At 40.7% G+C, this 15,609-nt stretch overlaps 1 protein-coding gene across 4 annotated transcripts in view; it reads right to left on the bottom strand.

The window, feature by feature from the left end:
* Nucleotides 1-8,700: 8,700 nt before the first annotated feature.
* Cdadc1 (cytidine and dCMP deaminase domain containing 1) overlaps nt 8,701-15,609 on the bottom strand; it is a 49,122-nt gene continuing 42,213 nt past the window's right edge. The window contains exons 10-11 of one of the 4 annotated variants that reach the window (XR_011707386.1): nt 11,645-11,799; nt 10,769-10,857 (exon numbers count right to left, since the gene is read on the bottom strand). Coding sequence is in view for 3 of the 4 variants with exons in the window: in XM_071611511.1 (XP_071467612.1) it covers nt 14,676-14,794 (119 nt within the window). In the remaining variant the exon portion in view is untranslated. Of the gene's footprint in view, nt 10,858-11,644; nt 11,800-11,824; nt 14,795-15,609 lie in introns of those variants that run through there. The other 3 variants (XM_027928719.2, XM_071611511.1, XM_071611510.1) reach the window with 3 other exon arrangements.

The raw sequence follows: 15,609 nt of genomic DNA, 5'->3' as shown, positions 1-15,609 counted from the left end.
CATCTCATTCCACCATCTTTCTTACCCCCGTGTCCCCTCCCCTTTCCTCAGTTTTTATTAGGCAGTGTTTTTACAGGGCAGGGATGGAGGGTTCAGAGTTCGGGTCCAGTGTTCCTCTGACCTCCAGGGGTCATTGTATTGACACAGGGAGAAGATTGATGTGTACTTTCACTGTCACTGAGAGAGAATTTACTTGGGAAAGGATCCCTCTTCCCAGGGACTGCTATTTTTGGATTGATGGTTATCTCCTTTCCAGGGTTTTCTTGTCACTGGGAGATGATTGATTGAAAGATCAAAGTTTTGGCTTCTCTCACCCTCCCTCCTCCCAGGTCACACACTCTCTGGGGGCATATCCTTTAGGGAGTCTGCTTTTTTAAAAGTTGGAGACACACATCACTTGGTGAATACTGTGTAGAAAGTTCCTGAAGCACAATAATGGAAAACCAATTATTTTTTCTCACAAGCCTGTGAGTGGCTGTGTCCACCTATCTAGGCTGGCCAGGGTGGCTCTGCCCACATATTTATTTGGTGGTGGCAGAAACACAAAAGAACAAGTGGAAACACGGGCTCCTTAAGGCCTGATGTCAGAACTGGATGGAGGGCATTTCGGCTGATTTTGCTGAACCCAAAGTCAAGGGTGGAGCAACACATTCTCTACCTGCAATCAGAGGAGCTTGCAAAGCCATTTGATGAAGGGTGGGAAAAAAGAGCAGGTGGAGGGCTGGGGATGTGGCTCAAGCGGTAGCGCGCTCTCATGCTCGCCTGGCATGTGGGCGGCCCGGGTTCGATCCTCAGCACCACATGCAAACAAAGATGTTGTGTCCGCCGAAAACTAAAAAAAAAAAATATTTTAAAATTCTCTCTCTCTCTTAAAAAAAAAAAAAACAGGTGGAAAATTGGGGCCACTGAAACCTCTACCATAGGAGACAAGCAAATAAGTTAATGTACCAGCTCTGCCAATGACTAGCAGCGCAGTTTTGGGTAAATCATTTAATTGGAGACTGCATCTCCTGATCTTTTTTTGGGGGGGATACTGGGGATTGAACTCAGGGGCATTCAACCACTGAGCTACATCCCCAACCCTCTTTTTGTATTTATTTAGAGACAGGGTCTGAGTTGCTTAGTGCTTTGCATTTGCTGAGGCTGGCTTTGAACCTGAGATCCTCCTGTCTCAGCCTCCCAAACCACTGGGATTATACATGTGCACCACTGTGCCTGGCTCATCTCTTGATCTCTTGATTGAAGGATCAAAGTTTTGGCTTCTCTTGCCCTCCCCCCTACCAGGTTGAAATGATAATCTCTACTTTGTGGTGTGAAAAAGTAAATGAAGTAATGTGACAAGTGCTCTTCCACAGCATGCAAACCTCAATGACACAGGGACCGTGGGAGGCTGCCATGGGACAGTGGGAACACAATGGCCACTTTCAAGCACTAAGGGCATTCGCGTGGTGGCGGAGGATGAGACAAAGAAGTCTGTGTTATGAAAGGACCAGAGATGGAAATGAGCAGAGGGAGGGAAAGGGGTGGCCATAACAATAACATTTTAATAATGAAATCAGTTATGCCGATATGGCAATTTCTTCATTGCTGGGATGTTAGCACCAAGGCTGGCTGACCTGCTCTTTAAAGAAGAGCTAAAGAAGAAATGTCCCTGAGGACAGGTGGCTGGATTGATCAGCAGGCTCTGGACCAAGGGTAGTCTACCATCCCAAACATTCAAAGGCATTTGGTGTTAGCAGGCCAGAGATGCTGAACTCCAGTGATTCTCAGGACAATCTCAAACAGTGGGGAACGATTGCACTCAGCCTGCCTATGGTGCCCCTGTGGATAAACACCAGACTAATGACTCCAGAGTTCCAGTTCCAGTGGGCCACGTCAAGCAGGGAGAGCAGGCTGGGCCTCGGCCCAGGGACAGAGTTGGAAGTTCAGTCACCTGTGGACCTTATGTTGCGTTCATCTGAAGGTGATGAACAGTTGGTGTGTGCCACTGAAACCCATCTCAGAGTGCTTCTGTGTGGGTTTCAGCTGTGTTACATCTGGTGTGTCTGATAAACTCTCCGGCCTGGTTTTTCTGACATGGGTTTAATACACCTTAGGTGCTTTGATTTAATCCGATTAGTTCACAGGTGGTCATTTTTGTTAGTACAAGTATTAGTTTGTGCCTGATGGTTGTGCTGGGCAGATGGTGGTTGTTTACTTGGACAAAAAAAGGCGTAAAGTCATTCTACCTCAGCACTTAAAGTCAAAAGGGAGAACTCACGTTAAATGACTGCTTTATAAAATGGAGTCACTTATGTGCTGTGTTTTCAGCACAGTCTGAAAACTGCTGTTCTGTTCATCATGGAGTGACTCTGTACAGGGCACAGCCTGCTGTTCACAGCCATCCTAACTGGAAAAGAAATTGACTTCAGAAAAATCTTCGATATGACTAACACAAGAGCAAAATTTTATAATCTAAATAGAAAAATTATACTCAAAGTTTTATAAAATGACCATGAATACATCTGAGGATTGTATAAGTGTTATGAGAAAGTTGTCAGGAACATAAAATCATCAATTATTCTATCATGTAGAGAGAGCCTGCTTGAAGACAGCACATGGGGCCGGTGGTAGAGTGCTTGCCTAGGACACGGAAGGCCCTGGGTTCCCTCTTCAGCACCACATAAAAGTAGCAACACAGGCCGGGCACAGTGGCACAGGCCTGTAATCCCAGTGGTTCCAGAGGATTGTGAGTTCAAAGCCAGCCTCAACAAAAGTGAGGTGCTAAGCAACTCACTTGGAGACCTTGTCTCTAAATAAATAAAGTACAAAATAGGGCTGGGGATGTGGCTCAGTGGTTGAGTGCCCCTGGGTTCAATCCCTAGAACCCACCCCCTTCAAAAAAAAAAAAAAAAAAAAAACAGTAACAGCAATAACACAAAGTTCACTGAAACGAAGAGCACACATTTACTAACTGTTTTGTTTTCTCTCTGAAGAAACCTGGCCAGGCAGTTGCACTACTGCCTTCCTATTTTGCCAGCAGCATTCACATTTTCTTGATTTGAGGGCTTGAGTAGTATAGTTCAGCAAATATCTGCTGCTGCTGTTAGTTTCTGACACATTTTGCAAAGGACACCTTGGCCCTGCACCCTCGTCATCCTGTTCCCTTCAGTTTATCCAGAACCAGCATCATCTGCAGGCAGGAGGAGGAAGTGGCCAGAGAAGGGCCATTCAGTCTGCCTGCAGGTGTCGACCAATTACCAAACCACCAGCAATGGCTCCTTAAAAAGATTCTCAGAATTTTTGGGAGAGTTCCTGATGGTGTCCGATTCTGGGTAATCCCCAGGAAACAGGTGGGCAGGAAGAAATGAGGTTTGTCACTTTGGCAGCAACGTTAGCCAAGAAAGGGAGAGCCTCCCTGGCTGGAAATTATCTGAACGCGTGAGCCTTCCACCCAACAATGGGGAGATGGGTTGAGCACTATTCGATTGGCTATCACAGTGGCTTCTCCTTGCATGTGAAGATAAAGCTTTAAACTTTTGTAGTAAAACACACTTGCCTAAAACCTCTCAGATTTGCCACTTAAAATTTGGGTTTATGGATTAGAACTGCAACTTCTTAGGAAGCATCATCAAAGCTTCAATGTGAAGGTCCCTGGACTGTTATCGGTAAGAATAAGAAAGGTGAAAAGTTCCACAACAAGTGGTGGGTGGTCTTGGGGACAACCCATCACCACGTACCGTTCTCAGGAATCTTCTGAAAGACATGCTTCACCAAATTGAGAGAGGGAATCAGATGAAAGAAAAAGATGAAGGCTCTCTCCAGGGTGGTTGTGGAGAGAGCCCCATAAAACATGGGAACAGAAGGTCGATGGAACCATAGGTTCAGACTGGAGATAGTCAGAAGGCCCTGTGAGGGATTTCTTCTAGAAGGATTTTTGAGGATACCTAATGGGTTGGAACATACTGGGAAACTGTACAACTGAGAGAAGAGTTTGGCTACAGATTCGTAATTAAATAGAAGACCAAGCAACTCCCACCACCAAAATACAAATTTTTAATTCAGGAAAGGGAGTTCTACATGGAAAGAAAAAGTAATCATAGAATACAACATGACAAAGCTCTGACTAGTATTTACATAGTCACAACAGTGAATTTTGGGACAACCACAATAAAATTCTAACAGTATTGGGAAGATGGGAAAAGGGAAGTATATGGAGAGAGGGTGAGGTGAAACTAAACTTTTCCATGGTAGAAATTAAAAAGATAATGCCTAAAACCAAAGAATAAAACTATTAAGGGACAACATAGGCACGTGAGTTGGATATTTGGAAATGAATACCAAAAATATCAGTTTGGTTCAAGACCAGTGACTCAAGTCTGTAGTTCCACCTACGTGAGAGGCTGAGGCAGGAGGATAGTGTAAGACCAGGAGTTCTAGGATGGCCTGGGCAGCACACTGAGGCCTCATCTAAAGTAAATAAATAAGTAAATAAATAAGCAAGCCTCATGTCTTTGAAGAGGAGTGACCTATAGGACAGGGAGATTATCATTTCAAAGTTTCTGAATTAAATTATTATATAGAAATATGATGTTCTTAAGATGTTGATGGACTTTTATTTTATTCATTTATTTATATGCAGTGCTGAGAATCGAACCCAGTGCCTCACACATGCTAAGCACGCACTCTACCACTGAGCCACAACCCAAGCCAATAGGCCTCATTTTTAACTGGGCCTATTGAATATTAGTGGGGTTTGTTTTACTTAGGTGCAGAATATTCAATAGATTGACTTACATGACAGAAAATTTCTGCATGATTCATTGATTTTTAAAATATCTTTATTTATTTATTTTTATGTATATGAGGATTGAACCCAGTGCCTTGCACGTGCTAGGTGAGTGCTCTACCACCGAGCCATAACCTCAGCCCTCATTGAATTTTTAATGGTGAACAGTAATTGCATTAAAAACATCCATGACTTTAAGATACATGTCAGTGCTAATTCAAGCAATTAAAGGCTACTTGGCTAACCAATAAGATAAAATTATTCTGAACAATATATTCTATCCATGCTGCCTATGCCAACTAAGACCATGTGGCAGATATTTCAGGTTTCTATACTGGGAATCAACTATAATAAATTTAATTATTTTTTCCAGAGAGAAGTAAGTCAAGCTTGATTCTTTATATGATATCCCCATTATGACCAGAACCCCACCCAATTCAATTGAATTGAATTTCTGATTGATTGATGTAGTGATTAAGTATAGCAACTCCTTTGGTCTTCCATTGGTTGGAAAAATTATTGCAGTTTAGGAGTGTTTGCAAAATTGTCTGGATTATTCATATACATCAGTAACTTGGAAAACAAGCAAAACAAGACAGAAACTAAGGTTTTACTACTTCCCTCCTAATTTAAAATTGGGGTCTGGGGCCAGGCTTGGAGGCGCATGCCTGTAATCCCAGCTGCTCTGGAGGCTGAGGCAAAAGGTTGGTGAGTTCAAAGCCAGCCTCAGCAAAAGCAAGGTGCTAAGCAACTCAGTGAGTCACTGTGTCTAAATAAAATACAAAAAATAGGAGTGGGGGGGCTGGAGTTGCACATATGCGAGGGTTCAATTCTCAGCACCACATAAAAATAAATAAAATAAATATATAAAAAAAAGTTAAAAAAAATAGGGGTGGGGAGGTGGCTCAGTTGTTGAGTGTCCCTGAGTTCAATCCCTGGTACCTCGTGTAGGGCACGTCACATCAGAGAAATAGAAACCTATGATGGAGAAAAGGAAACCTAACTTGCAGACTGATGCTCACTTCCTGGTCTTGGGGCCGCACATGGCAAAGACGGCACCTGGCGATCAGCCAGAAGGCGTTGCCTGGGTTGTGAAGAAAAATCGGACCACCTCTAGGATAGGCTCAGAACCCTTCCGCCCTCGTGGACAGGTGGACAGCTCGTGTCTCCCCTGCCTGCCTGTAGGATGGGTGTACACGTGAACTCTCCTCACCCTGCTGACCTTTATCCTGATTGGCTCCTGTGCCTTATATTAGCTGCTGTGTGTGCTTCCTCAATAAACGAGCTCCAGCCTTGACTGGTCTCCTTGATGCATCTGATTGTCCTCCAGGAGGGAGGGCTGGGTGGGGGCTGTCAGTCGGCCCTCTCCTTTCTTGGCTCATCCTGGCCGGGGCGCTCTCCCCAATCTCTCCAGCAGGTCAGGAGGGGCTAAAAACCCGGACACCTCCCACCAAAAAAAAAAAAAAAAAAAAAAACATTGGGGCTGTGGCTATAGCTCAGGGGCAGAGTGCTTGCTAGCATGTGTGAGGTGCTGGGTTCAATCCTCAGCACTACATAAAAATAAACAAAATAAAGGCATTCTGTCCATCTACAACTATAAAAAAAATTTTAAAAATTGGAGTCGGGATGTGGTTGAGTGGTGGAGTACTTGACTAGTAGGTGCGAGGCCCTGCATTCAATCCTTGGTACTGAAAGGGGAACAAAAGCAAAAATTGGAGAAAAATGCAAACTATTTTTTACCTACTCTGTAATAAATATATATATATATACACACACACATATATATGGGTGTGTATTTTTGTACTGGGGATTGAACGCAAAAGTGCTTAACCACTGAGCCACATCCCCAGCCCTTTTTATATTTTAATTTGAGACAGGGTCTCACTAGTTTGCCTGCAGCCTTGCTAAGTTACAATTCTCCTGCCTCAACACCCAAGCTGCTAGGATTACAGACATGTATCACTGTGCCCAGCATAAACACAATTTTTAAAAAGACTTTTAAAAGATGATTCTGAGGAATTGGTCATCCTCAGATTTTGATACCTGATTGTAAAAAGCCCCCAGTGCAATTGTTATACTAAATGAGATGTTCTTAGGCCTAACATGGGTTTTTGCAGTTATGTACAAACTTTTTTATGTTAGTGGTTTTCACTGGGGGCCAGGGATGTGGCTAACATTCTAAAATGCACAGAGCAGCTTCACAGAATATCAGAATCCCAAGTGTCAATTGTGCCAAGTCTGAGAAACCCTGGTCCAACTTGATTTCCTTGTGTTATAAAAACAAAACTGTAGCAGAGCCAACACAACAATTCCAGGATATCAATAAAAGGTTTCAAAATTGAGAAAAATTTCTGAATAACTCATTGCTTTGTGTAAACTTCAGCAAAATTTTTTTCAGAGTAGTCTATTAATGGATGAATCAAACTTTTCAAAATTCCATTTTGTGAATTAAGATTTATATTTTTTCTGTTTCAAAAAGTATCCAAAGCATTTCAAGCTGAGAGCCTAGCGTAGGGTGCCCAGGAGTTGAATAAATAAATGATTCCAAACATCTAAATGTTAGCCAGAAACAGGAAGCCTGCATTTCAGGGGCTGTAACTCAGAATCTCCTTCCCAGGTGGTAAGGCAGATCTCCCCATCCCAAGTGAGGACACTTCTGCCACCAGGTTCTGCTGCAGGCCAGGCGTACCTGGTAGGGGGTCTGCTCCACCAGAGGAGTCAGAAAACCTTGGCCCGGCGGACCTCCCCTACCTCACATAAGGGCAGCTGGTTTCCTCTTAGGAAAACTATCACAGAATTATTAGAGAATTAAGAAATCAGATACAGAAAGACTACAAAGAATGTTTTAAAAGGAGGCTTAGGGGCTGGGGTCATAGCTCAATGGTACAGTGCTTGCCTAGTATGTGTGAGGCACTGGATTCAATTCTCAGCACCACATATAAATAAAACAAAATAAAGGTCCATTGACAACTTAAAAAAAAATTTTTAAAAAGGAGGCTTAATCTCAGCTATCTAGGTAACAGTCCTTGGAGGCTCTAGGGCTGGATTTTAAAACCCTGCTGCCCTGCAGTGAGCATGGATGATCTTTCAGAAAACCACAATGTGCTCTCAAGCAAATGTAGAAAAGATGCAAAGAAAGGTTCTACCTCAGATCTCAAAACAGGACTAAACTCCCAAGTGGTAACATATATTAATTCTGCATATTAGGTACATGAGTAAAGTATTTGTTATAACTATTTGTATTTTTTTATGTATCTGAAATATTTTATAATAATGATAGCAAAAGAGCAACAAGACTTCAGGGATGTTACACATGAAATAAAAATACTGCATTGATGTTTACTTTAGTTCTAAAACATACTAGCAATGTGCTCAGCTCATTGTCATGTGACCATTACAGGCAATACCAGGACTCTTAAGGAATACTCGAAAGTGTGTCAAAAGTAGGTTGTTATGATTAATCCTAGGACGGACCCATTCAAAAGAGGAAGCCTTATGAGTAAATGGCATATTTTCAAACTCAGTAAGTTGAGGTAGAAAAAATAGAAAAGCCAGATTAAAAAAGTTTTACCAGTAATACAATAAAAACACATAAACCTGTATCTACTCCCATTACAGACATGAAGTAAACCAGGTGAGTGCTTAGCTACCTCCAGCAGGGCTATTCTTTACTAAGTATGAATTTACCATTACCTTCTTCATCTTGTTAAGGGATGAAATCTCTTGCCTGGGAATTTGCAGAACTGAGTCAACACTGCCACATATAGTTTCTGCAAACCCAGGTGGGTTCTGGGTCCAGCTCTGCAATGCTTGGGGGCAACCCAATCATCCCCTCACAGAGTAATCTCCACCTTCTCTGCTTTCTCTCAGTTCACCTCAACCCTGGTGTTTGGATAATGAAACAGCTCAGCACTGTGACCTCTACAAGGCTCTTTCCATGAAATATCAATGTTTTATTTCCATAGTTTCCTGATTATATACTTTCCTTTCTGATATCCCACCCCAATACAAAAATCCATAACTCTAGCAGTATATATTTGACTTCTGAGTCTCACAAAATATTTGTTGATTGGTGTATCAGATGAACTAGAAGTATAAAACAATAAATCAAAGAACTTATGCTTGTATTACAATAATAAAGCAATTTGGGAGATGAGCAATCTTAGAATTTTTTTTTCTTGTGGTGCTAGGGATTAAATGGAGTTTTTATGTTGATAAGTATTAAAGAATAGCTTAACTAGTGTTTTTCAAATTAGCATTAGTTGTCTTTAAAGGTACCCCCCCCCACATACACACACACTCCATCTTCCATGATCTATGTCTATGGAAAATGTTTTTGGCAGTTCTCAACTGTGTGGTATGATGACTTTGAATTCCCAGTGGACCTAAGCAGGCTGCTGTGCAAGCCAGGCATCTGGTTGACATTTGGATTGTCCTGTGCCTAACTCTGAAAAAGTGGTAGGAGGCCCCACGTGATGCTGTGGAAAGGAGGGGGACAAAAAAGGGCAAATCTCACCACCTCTTCCCAGTCCTCGAGCATTCTCATGAAGTATCACTCCCCAGGCCTGTTGGCCTTCCTCCTAACCAGGAAAGTCTAAAACATGATGATTCTTCAGACTAATTTTCTGAGTTTCTCAGCAAATAAAAATTGAAGAAATCAGCCAGGTACATTGACACCTATAATCCCTGCTACTTGGGAGGCTGAGGCAGGAGGATTACAAGTTTAAGGCCAGCCTGGGCAACTTAGCCAGATACTGTCTCAAAATAAAATTTAAAAAGGGGCTGGGGAGGGACTGGGGATGTGGCTCAAGCGGTAGCGTGCTCGCCTGGCATGCGCGGGGCGCTGGGTTTGATCCTCAGCACCACATACAAATAAAATAAAGATGTTGTGTCCACCGAGAACTAAAAAAAAAAGGGGGGGGGGGCGGGGACCTGACTCAATGGTAGAGTACATGCCGAGCATGTTCAAGGCCCTGGAGTAAATCCTCAGCACTGCGAAAAAAGAAATCAGAGAGAAAAATTCAGAAGGGATGTGTTTACTTTTAAGGCTTTGAGTGCTCTTGAGGTTTGCAAATATTCCTAGCAGGCCTCCCTTTTGCAGTTAGACACTGTATTGGTCATATGGAGGGGAAAATTATATTGAGGAAAGCATTTATTAATGGAATTCTAAAAATGCTGGTTTCAATATCCCACATTCACATATTTTTCTATTTACATAATGACCAAATTTGAGACTTACTGCCAGTAATCTCAAGATTTAGTGACATCAAACAGCAACACTGCCTCAGAATAACATTTTCTTTCTATTGCTACCCAAAATTGTAGTGTAACTGGCCTCTAGTCCAACAATCACTGTGAAATAAAAATTTAGGAGAAATTAACATCTTATTTATTTATTTACTTTTGCAGTGCTGGGAATGTAACACAGGGCTTCGTACATGCTGGCTAGTACTTTACCACTGAGCTAGACCTCCAGCCCAAGAGATTACTAATTTTAAAAATATAGTTTCAAAATGGAGACTTTAAGACAGTCCCAATTCAGTAATTTTTGAATGCTAGAATGATTTTAGGTATAAACATGACCCTTCTGGTTATCTATACATGGATTCTTAAAATATGAACAGATTGTCACTTATTTCCCTGGACAATTTACTAATTCTCACCCTTGTAATCCAAAGGAATTAATATTTCTCAAAAGATATGTAATTCCCTGTTGAGATATGACTCCAGTGAGCCAGCCCCTTTCAAACTGGCTGTATAAATAGAAACTGAGATAAACAGAAATCCATCCCTGTTGGTGATGACACTGATCTCATTAAAGCATTAAACACATTGCCATATTCTGAAAAATACACAAATAAGTCTAAAATAAAAATGTCCTCGTCAACATAATTCATATCCTAACAAACTTTTCAATGGTTCACAAAATCCATCCTCATTTTCTGAGTTAACAAGGCTGAACTTTAGAGGTGCAACAACCAACTCCTGAGGCCGTCACTGCAGCGTGGAGAGGCCCTCCGAAGGCTTTCCCAGACATAGCTTCTTGCGGTGCTGCTCCTCACTCCCAGGCAGGGCTCTCAACACACCGTCTATCATGCAAGAACAACTTCATGTCAGAAAACATCACTTCAAACTCATGGGGACTTGCTGCAGGCACACAGGTTGGAAGAGCAAAACAATGCTTCAGGTAAAGGACCATTCATTTTACTTTACCTTCAAATTCTCAACTGCTTCAATATTCCACTTAAATGTTTATTTCTCCAATCAATACTGAATCTAGATAACTCAAAGGTAATACAATGTCTGGTGATTTTTAAAAAACTGGATTCACTCCACAGTATACGGCAAATACTAAATACAACTTTTTTTGGGGGAAAGGCACTATTATTAGGCTGGAAGAAACAGAAATCAATCCCTGTTGGTGATTACACTGGTATCAAAGTTTTCTTTTTTTTTTACGTTAGTAGAAAATCTGTTCTTCCAGGGGATGACTGGTCCTTTCACTTTCTTTCTTATTTATTTAATCTTATGTGGTGCTGAGGATCAAAATCAGGACCTCGAAAATTAATGCACTTACTTATCCTCCAGAGAGAGGATGGCAGCACCTGTGGGGCAGGGAGTACAGGGGGACTCTCCCACTCCTATTCCTCTAAGTACGGAAAGTGGCCTTATCCAATAGGGCAGGCTGGGAGAAGAGCCTGCCTTAACACCTTCCTGGATTTTCTTTTTACTAGCTTTGTTGGTACCAAAAAACCTCTTATGTGTTTAAAGTATACAATAAACTGAGCATATTTACAGTGTTCAGTTTGATGAGTTTGACATGGTACACATCTATGAAACCGCCACCACAGTCAAGTCAATGAATACACCCGTCACCTGCAAGTCTCCTCCTGCCCTTTGCTTCTGTGCTCTTGAGGTATCTGCCTGCCCTCCAAGCCGGTGTGTTCCACTCTGCTGTTTCCCAGTCCCAAGGACAACTGGTTCTGGCTTGCCTTCCAGAGTGGATCTGGAAGCCCCCCTCTCTCAATTGTCTTTTTATGTAATATTTGAAACATAAAAAAAGAGAATATATGTAATACAGAAGGAAGGTCTAAAGCCCAATAATAAAATAAACACTTAAGAACCTACTGCTCCAAATAATTATCTTGCTTAAATTTGCAGTAACTGTTTGCATAGAAGAGAAAAAATTAAACGCTACTGTCCCAAATAATGGCTACAACATTATCAGTTGCCTTCCTTCTCTCTTCTCATCCCCTCTCCCCATTCAGATGTAACCACTATCTTGAATTTTGTGTTTATCTTTCTATTGTTTCTTAAAAACAATTTTACCACATACATTAAACAATATGCTATTTGCTTTCTTTTTAAACTTTATACAGAAATTAAAAAGATAGTCTTCTGTATTTTTTTGTTCAACATTTATCTTTTTGAGATTCACCTGTGTCAAAGAATGTAGCAACAGTTCACTTATTTTCACTGTTATGTTTAGTTCATTGTGAGAATATACTATATTTTAAATGTAATCTCACAAGCTAAATATCTGTCATTTTCAGTTTTTGTTTTTAAGAATAACATTACAATGAATTTGTTATATTTTGGTCTTTTATACAAGATGCAAGATTTCTTAGAAGTTGAAATTACTGGGTCATGGAGTACATGCATGTTCAGCTTTACAAAGATAATGTCTAATTATTTTCCAAGGTGGCTGTAAAACTTTCAATCTCCCTAGCAACATATAAAAATTTCTAATAATCCACATCCTCACTAGCAGTTGGTATTGGCAAATTTGAATTGTATAAATCCAATAGGTATAAAAACATTGCTTCAATGTGATGTTAATTGGCCTTTCTCTGACCACTACTGAGTATGATCATCTTTCATATGTTTATCAGACATTTACATTTCTGCTGATGTAAATACCAAAAAGTAACATTTTTCTATTAATTTTTATCCTTATCAGTTAGAATTTTTTTACGTTAGTGGAAAATCTGTTCTTCCAGGGGATGACTGGTCCTTTCAATTTCTTTCTTTTTTATTTATTTAATCTTATGTGGTGCTGAGGATCGAAACCAGGACCTCGAAAGTACTGTACCGCTGAGCCACAACCCCAGCCCCCTTTCACTTTCTTTATAATGTCTTTTGGAGAAGATAAGCCCTTACCTGGAATGTATTCTATAATTTGTCAAGTTTTTCTTTTATAGTCAGCATTATTTGTATTCTGCATAAGTTGTTCTTCCTATTTCAGGTCATAAAAAATTCTGTATTTTCTTCTAAAACTTGAAATTTGCTTTGTTTCTTTAATTCATATGGAATTTTGAGTATTATGTGAGGTAAAAATTCATTATCAGTTTTTCTACATGCATTAACCATTTTCCAGCACTACATATTAAATAGTTTATCATTGTGCCTGTGATTTGCATGGCCCGCTCTGTTAGGGATGCTAAATGTCCCATAATCCATGGGGCAATGCCCCACACTAGAAAGCTTTATCAATCAAAATACCAACAGTGTGCCCTTTAGTAAATAGTGGCTTAACTCATCCACTGACTTTTTAACAACTGTACTTTTTTTCAGTGTTATAAGAGAAGTCTAAGTATAACATGATATAGGAATGTGCAGGAGAGAGATCTTTTCCAGTTAAGAGAACCAGAGAAGGTCCTGATGTAGTTTCTTGGACCACGGTAACATGGATTCTTTCTTCCCCAAACTCCTTTCTGTGCAAGTGAAATATCTCTAGTCTCTTTACAAACATCCCTTGGGAGAGAGATGCTTGCCTCCTAAATGCCACCTCAATCAAAGCATTACATGGAGGGAGGCTACCCATCAATATTCCTCCTGTGACATCTTGTGCTCCCACCTCCATGGTGACAGGGAGCTTACTGCCTTATGAGGGAGGACAATTCTGGACAATTCAGACTATCACTGAGAGTTTTTCTCTTTGTCAAGCCGCGATGTGTGTCGCTGTGGTTTCCACCACTGGTTCTACATTCTGTGGTTTGGTTGACTCCCATGATCGCAACACACCAAGACACACTTCACACACTTCCTGGACACTTCTCCTCACCAAGGTAGACATTTATGATTCTTCTTCCTGGTTTAAAGTGGTGGTATGACAAAGCAGAAAAGCATAGATTCTAGAAATAGACTACTGAGCTTTGAATTCTGGCTTTACCACTCATGGGCTGTAGATCTTTGGTCTAGTTACTTCACTTCAAGGAGCTTCAGCTTCTTTATTTGCCTAATGAAGATAATAACATCTATCATAGAGGGTTATTGCAGAGATAAATTGCAATAATCCACAAGAAGGTATTATCAGCATCCCTAGGAAATGAGGATGCTTCCCCAAAGCATGAGAGGATTCCATGAGATGACTCTGGTAGACATGTTTCATAAAATGCTCTCCATGTAAAATATCACCAGGAACTTAGCAAGTGCACTTTACCTTCAATTTCAGGGTTTCTCTCTCTTTCCCCTGACACTTTATGCCAAGACATATCCATGAAAGTACTATATTGGTCCCAAAGATTATAATGCCTGTAAAATGGGACTCAAAGCAAGTAATGGAAGAAAAAAAACAAGCCTCTCAACTTATAGCAAGTGCCCATTCTTGAACTGCCTTTTCTTTAAATTCTAGATTACACTAGGGCAACCTGTTAGAAAGAACACTGAAAATCTTGGAAAACTGGACCTGTCAGGAACTGACCTTGCACAAGTCACTCTGCCCTCTCTGATCCTCTAACCACTTCTAACAAAGGGGCCAGACCAGATAGTTATTAACAAAAAGCAATGTATAAGATGCACTTTCTAGAACCCAAAACCTGGCCTCAAATTTCAGTTCTGGTGGTTTAGAGCCTTGATCTCTGTAAGTCTTGGTTCCTTATCTATGTAACAGCATTAATAAAAGTACTTATCTAGGGGGTTGGGGCTGTAGCTCAGTGGCAGAGCACTTGCCTGGCATGTGTGAAGCACTGGGTTTGATCCTCAGCACCACATAAAAATAAACAAATAAAGGTGTTCTGTTTACAACTACAAAAAAAAAAAAAAAATTAAAGTACCTATATAATATGGCTGTCTGGATTTTTTTTCCTTCAAATTCTATCAGATTCTTTTCAAAATTATCCACTCTGTACTAAACATTTTTTTTTTTTTAAATGTTAGGGATTGAACACAGGAGCACTTAACCACTCAGTCACATGCCCAGTCCTTTAAAAGAGTTTTATGTTGAGACAGAGTATTACTAAATTTTTTAGGGCCTCAATAAGTTGCTGAGGCTGACTTTGAACTTGTGATCCTCCTGGCTCAGGAGTCTCTGGAATTACAGGCAAGCACTACCACACCCAGCTCAGATTTGATTTTTTTTTAATGGCTTGTTTATTTTAGATTGTCTTTTCAAAAAGTATATTTTACTTCTTAAGCATTTTATACTGTCTAGTTGATAACACCAGAACAGGAAGTCCTCAGGAGTCTCACTATGCTGTTTGCCATTTCTGTTCAGTCTCGCTCATGGGGATATATCTTCTATTTGTTGACTTTTCAGTAATGAACTAATGGACTCATTATACCCTGTGGGCCTCAGCTGGGAAGGTTTTCCTTCTGACAGAATCTGCATTTGCTTCTGCCAGCAGTTAGGAGGTGCCGCTGAGAGGGGGTCTTTTAGCTTCCTTTGAGGACTCCCAGCTTAATGTCGGAATCTGAGGTTCAGTTTGCAATCTTGCAGCAGACCCCCCACTTCCTCTCAAGAGCCCAGCTGCTATGGACATTGGCTTCTGTGTTTGCTTACTGTTGCTTTTTATGTTCGGGCAAATATTCCTTTTATCTCTCTTTATTACTTATTTATTTTT

Source organism: Marmota flaviventris, chromosome 4 (genome assembly GCF_047511675.1).
Source record: "Marmota flaviventris isolate mMarFla1 chromosome 4, mMarFla1.hap1, whole genome shotgun sequence".
Lineage (NCBI taxonomy): Eukaryota > Metazoa > Chordata > Mammalia > Rodentia > Sciuridae > Marmota > Marmota flaviventris.
This window is presented reverse-complemented; position numbering and strand designations above follow the sequence as displayed.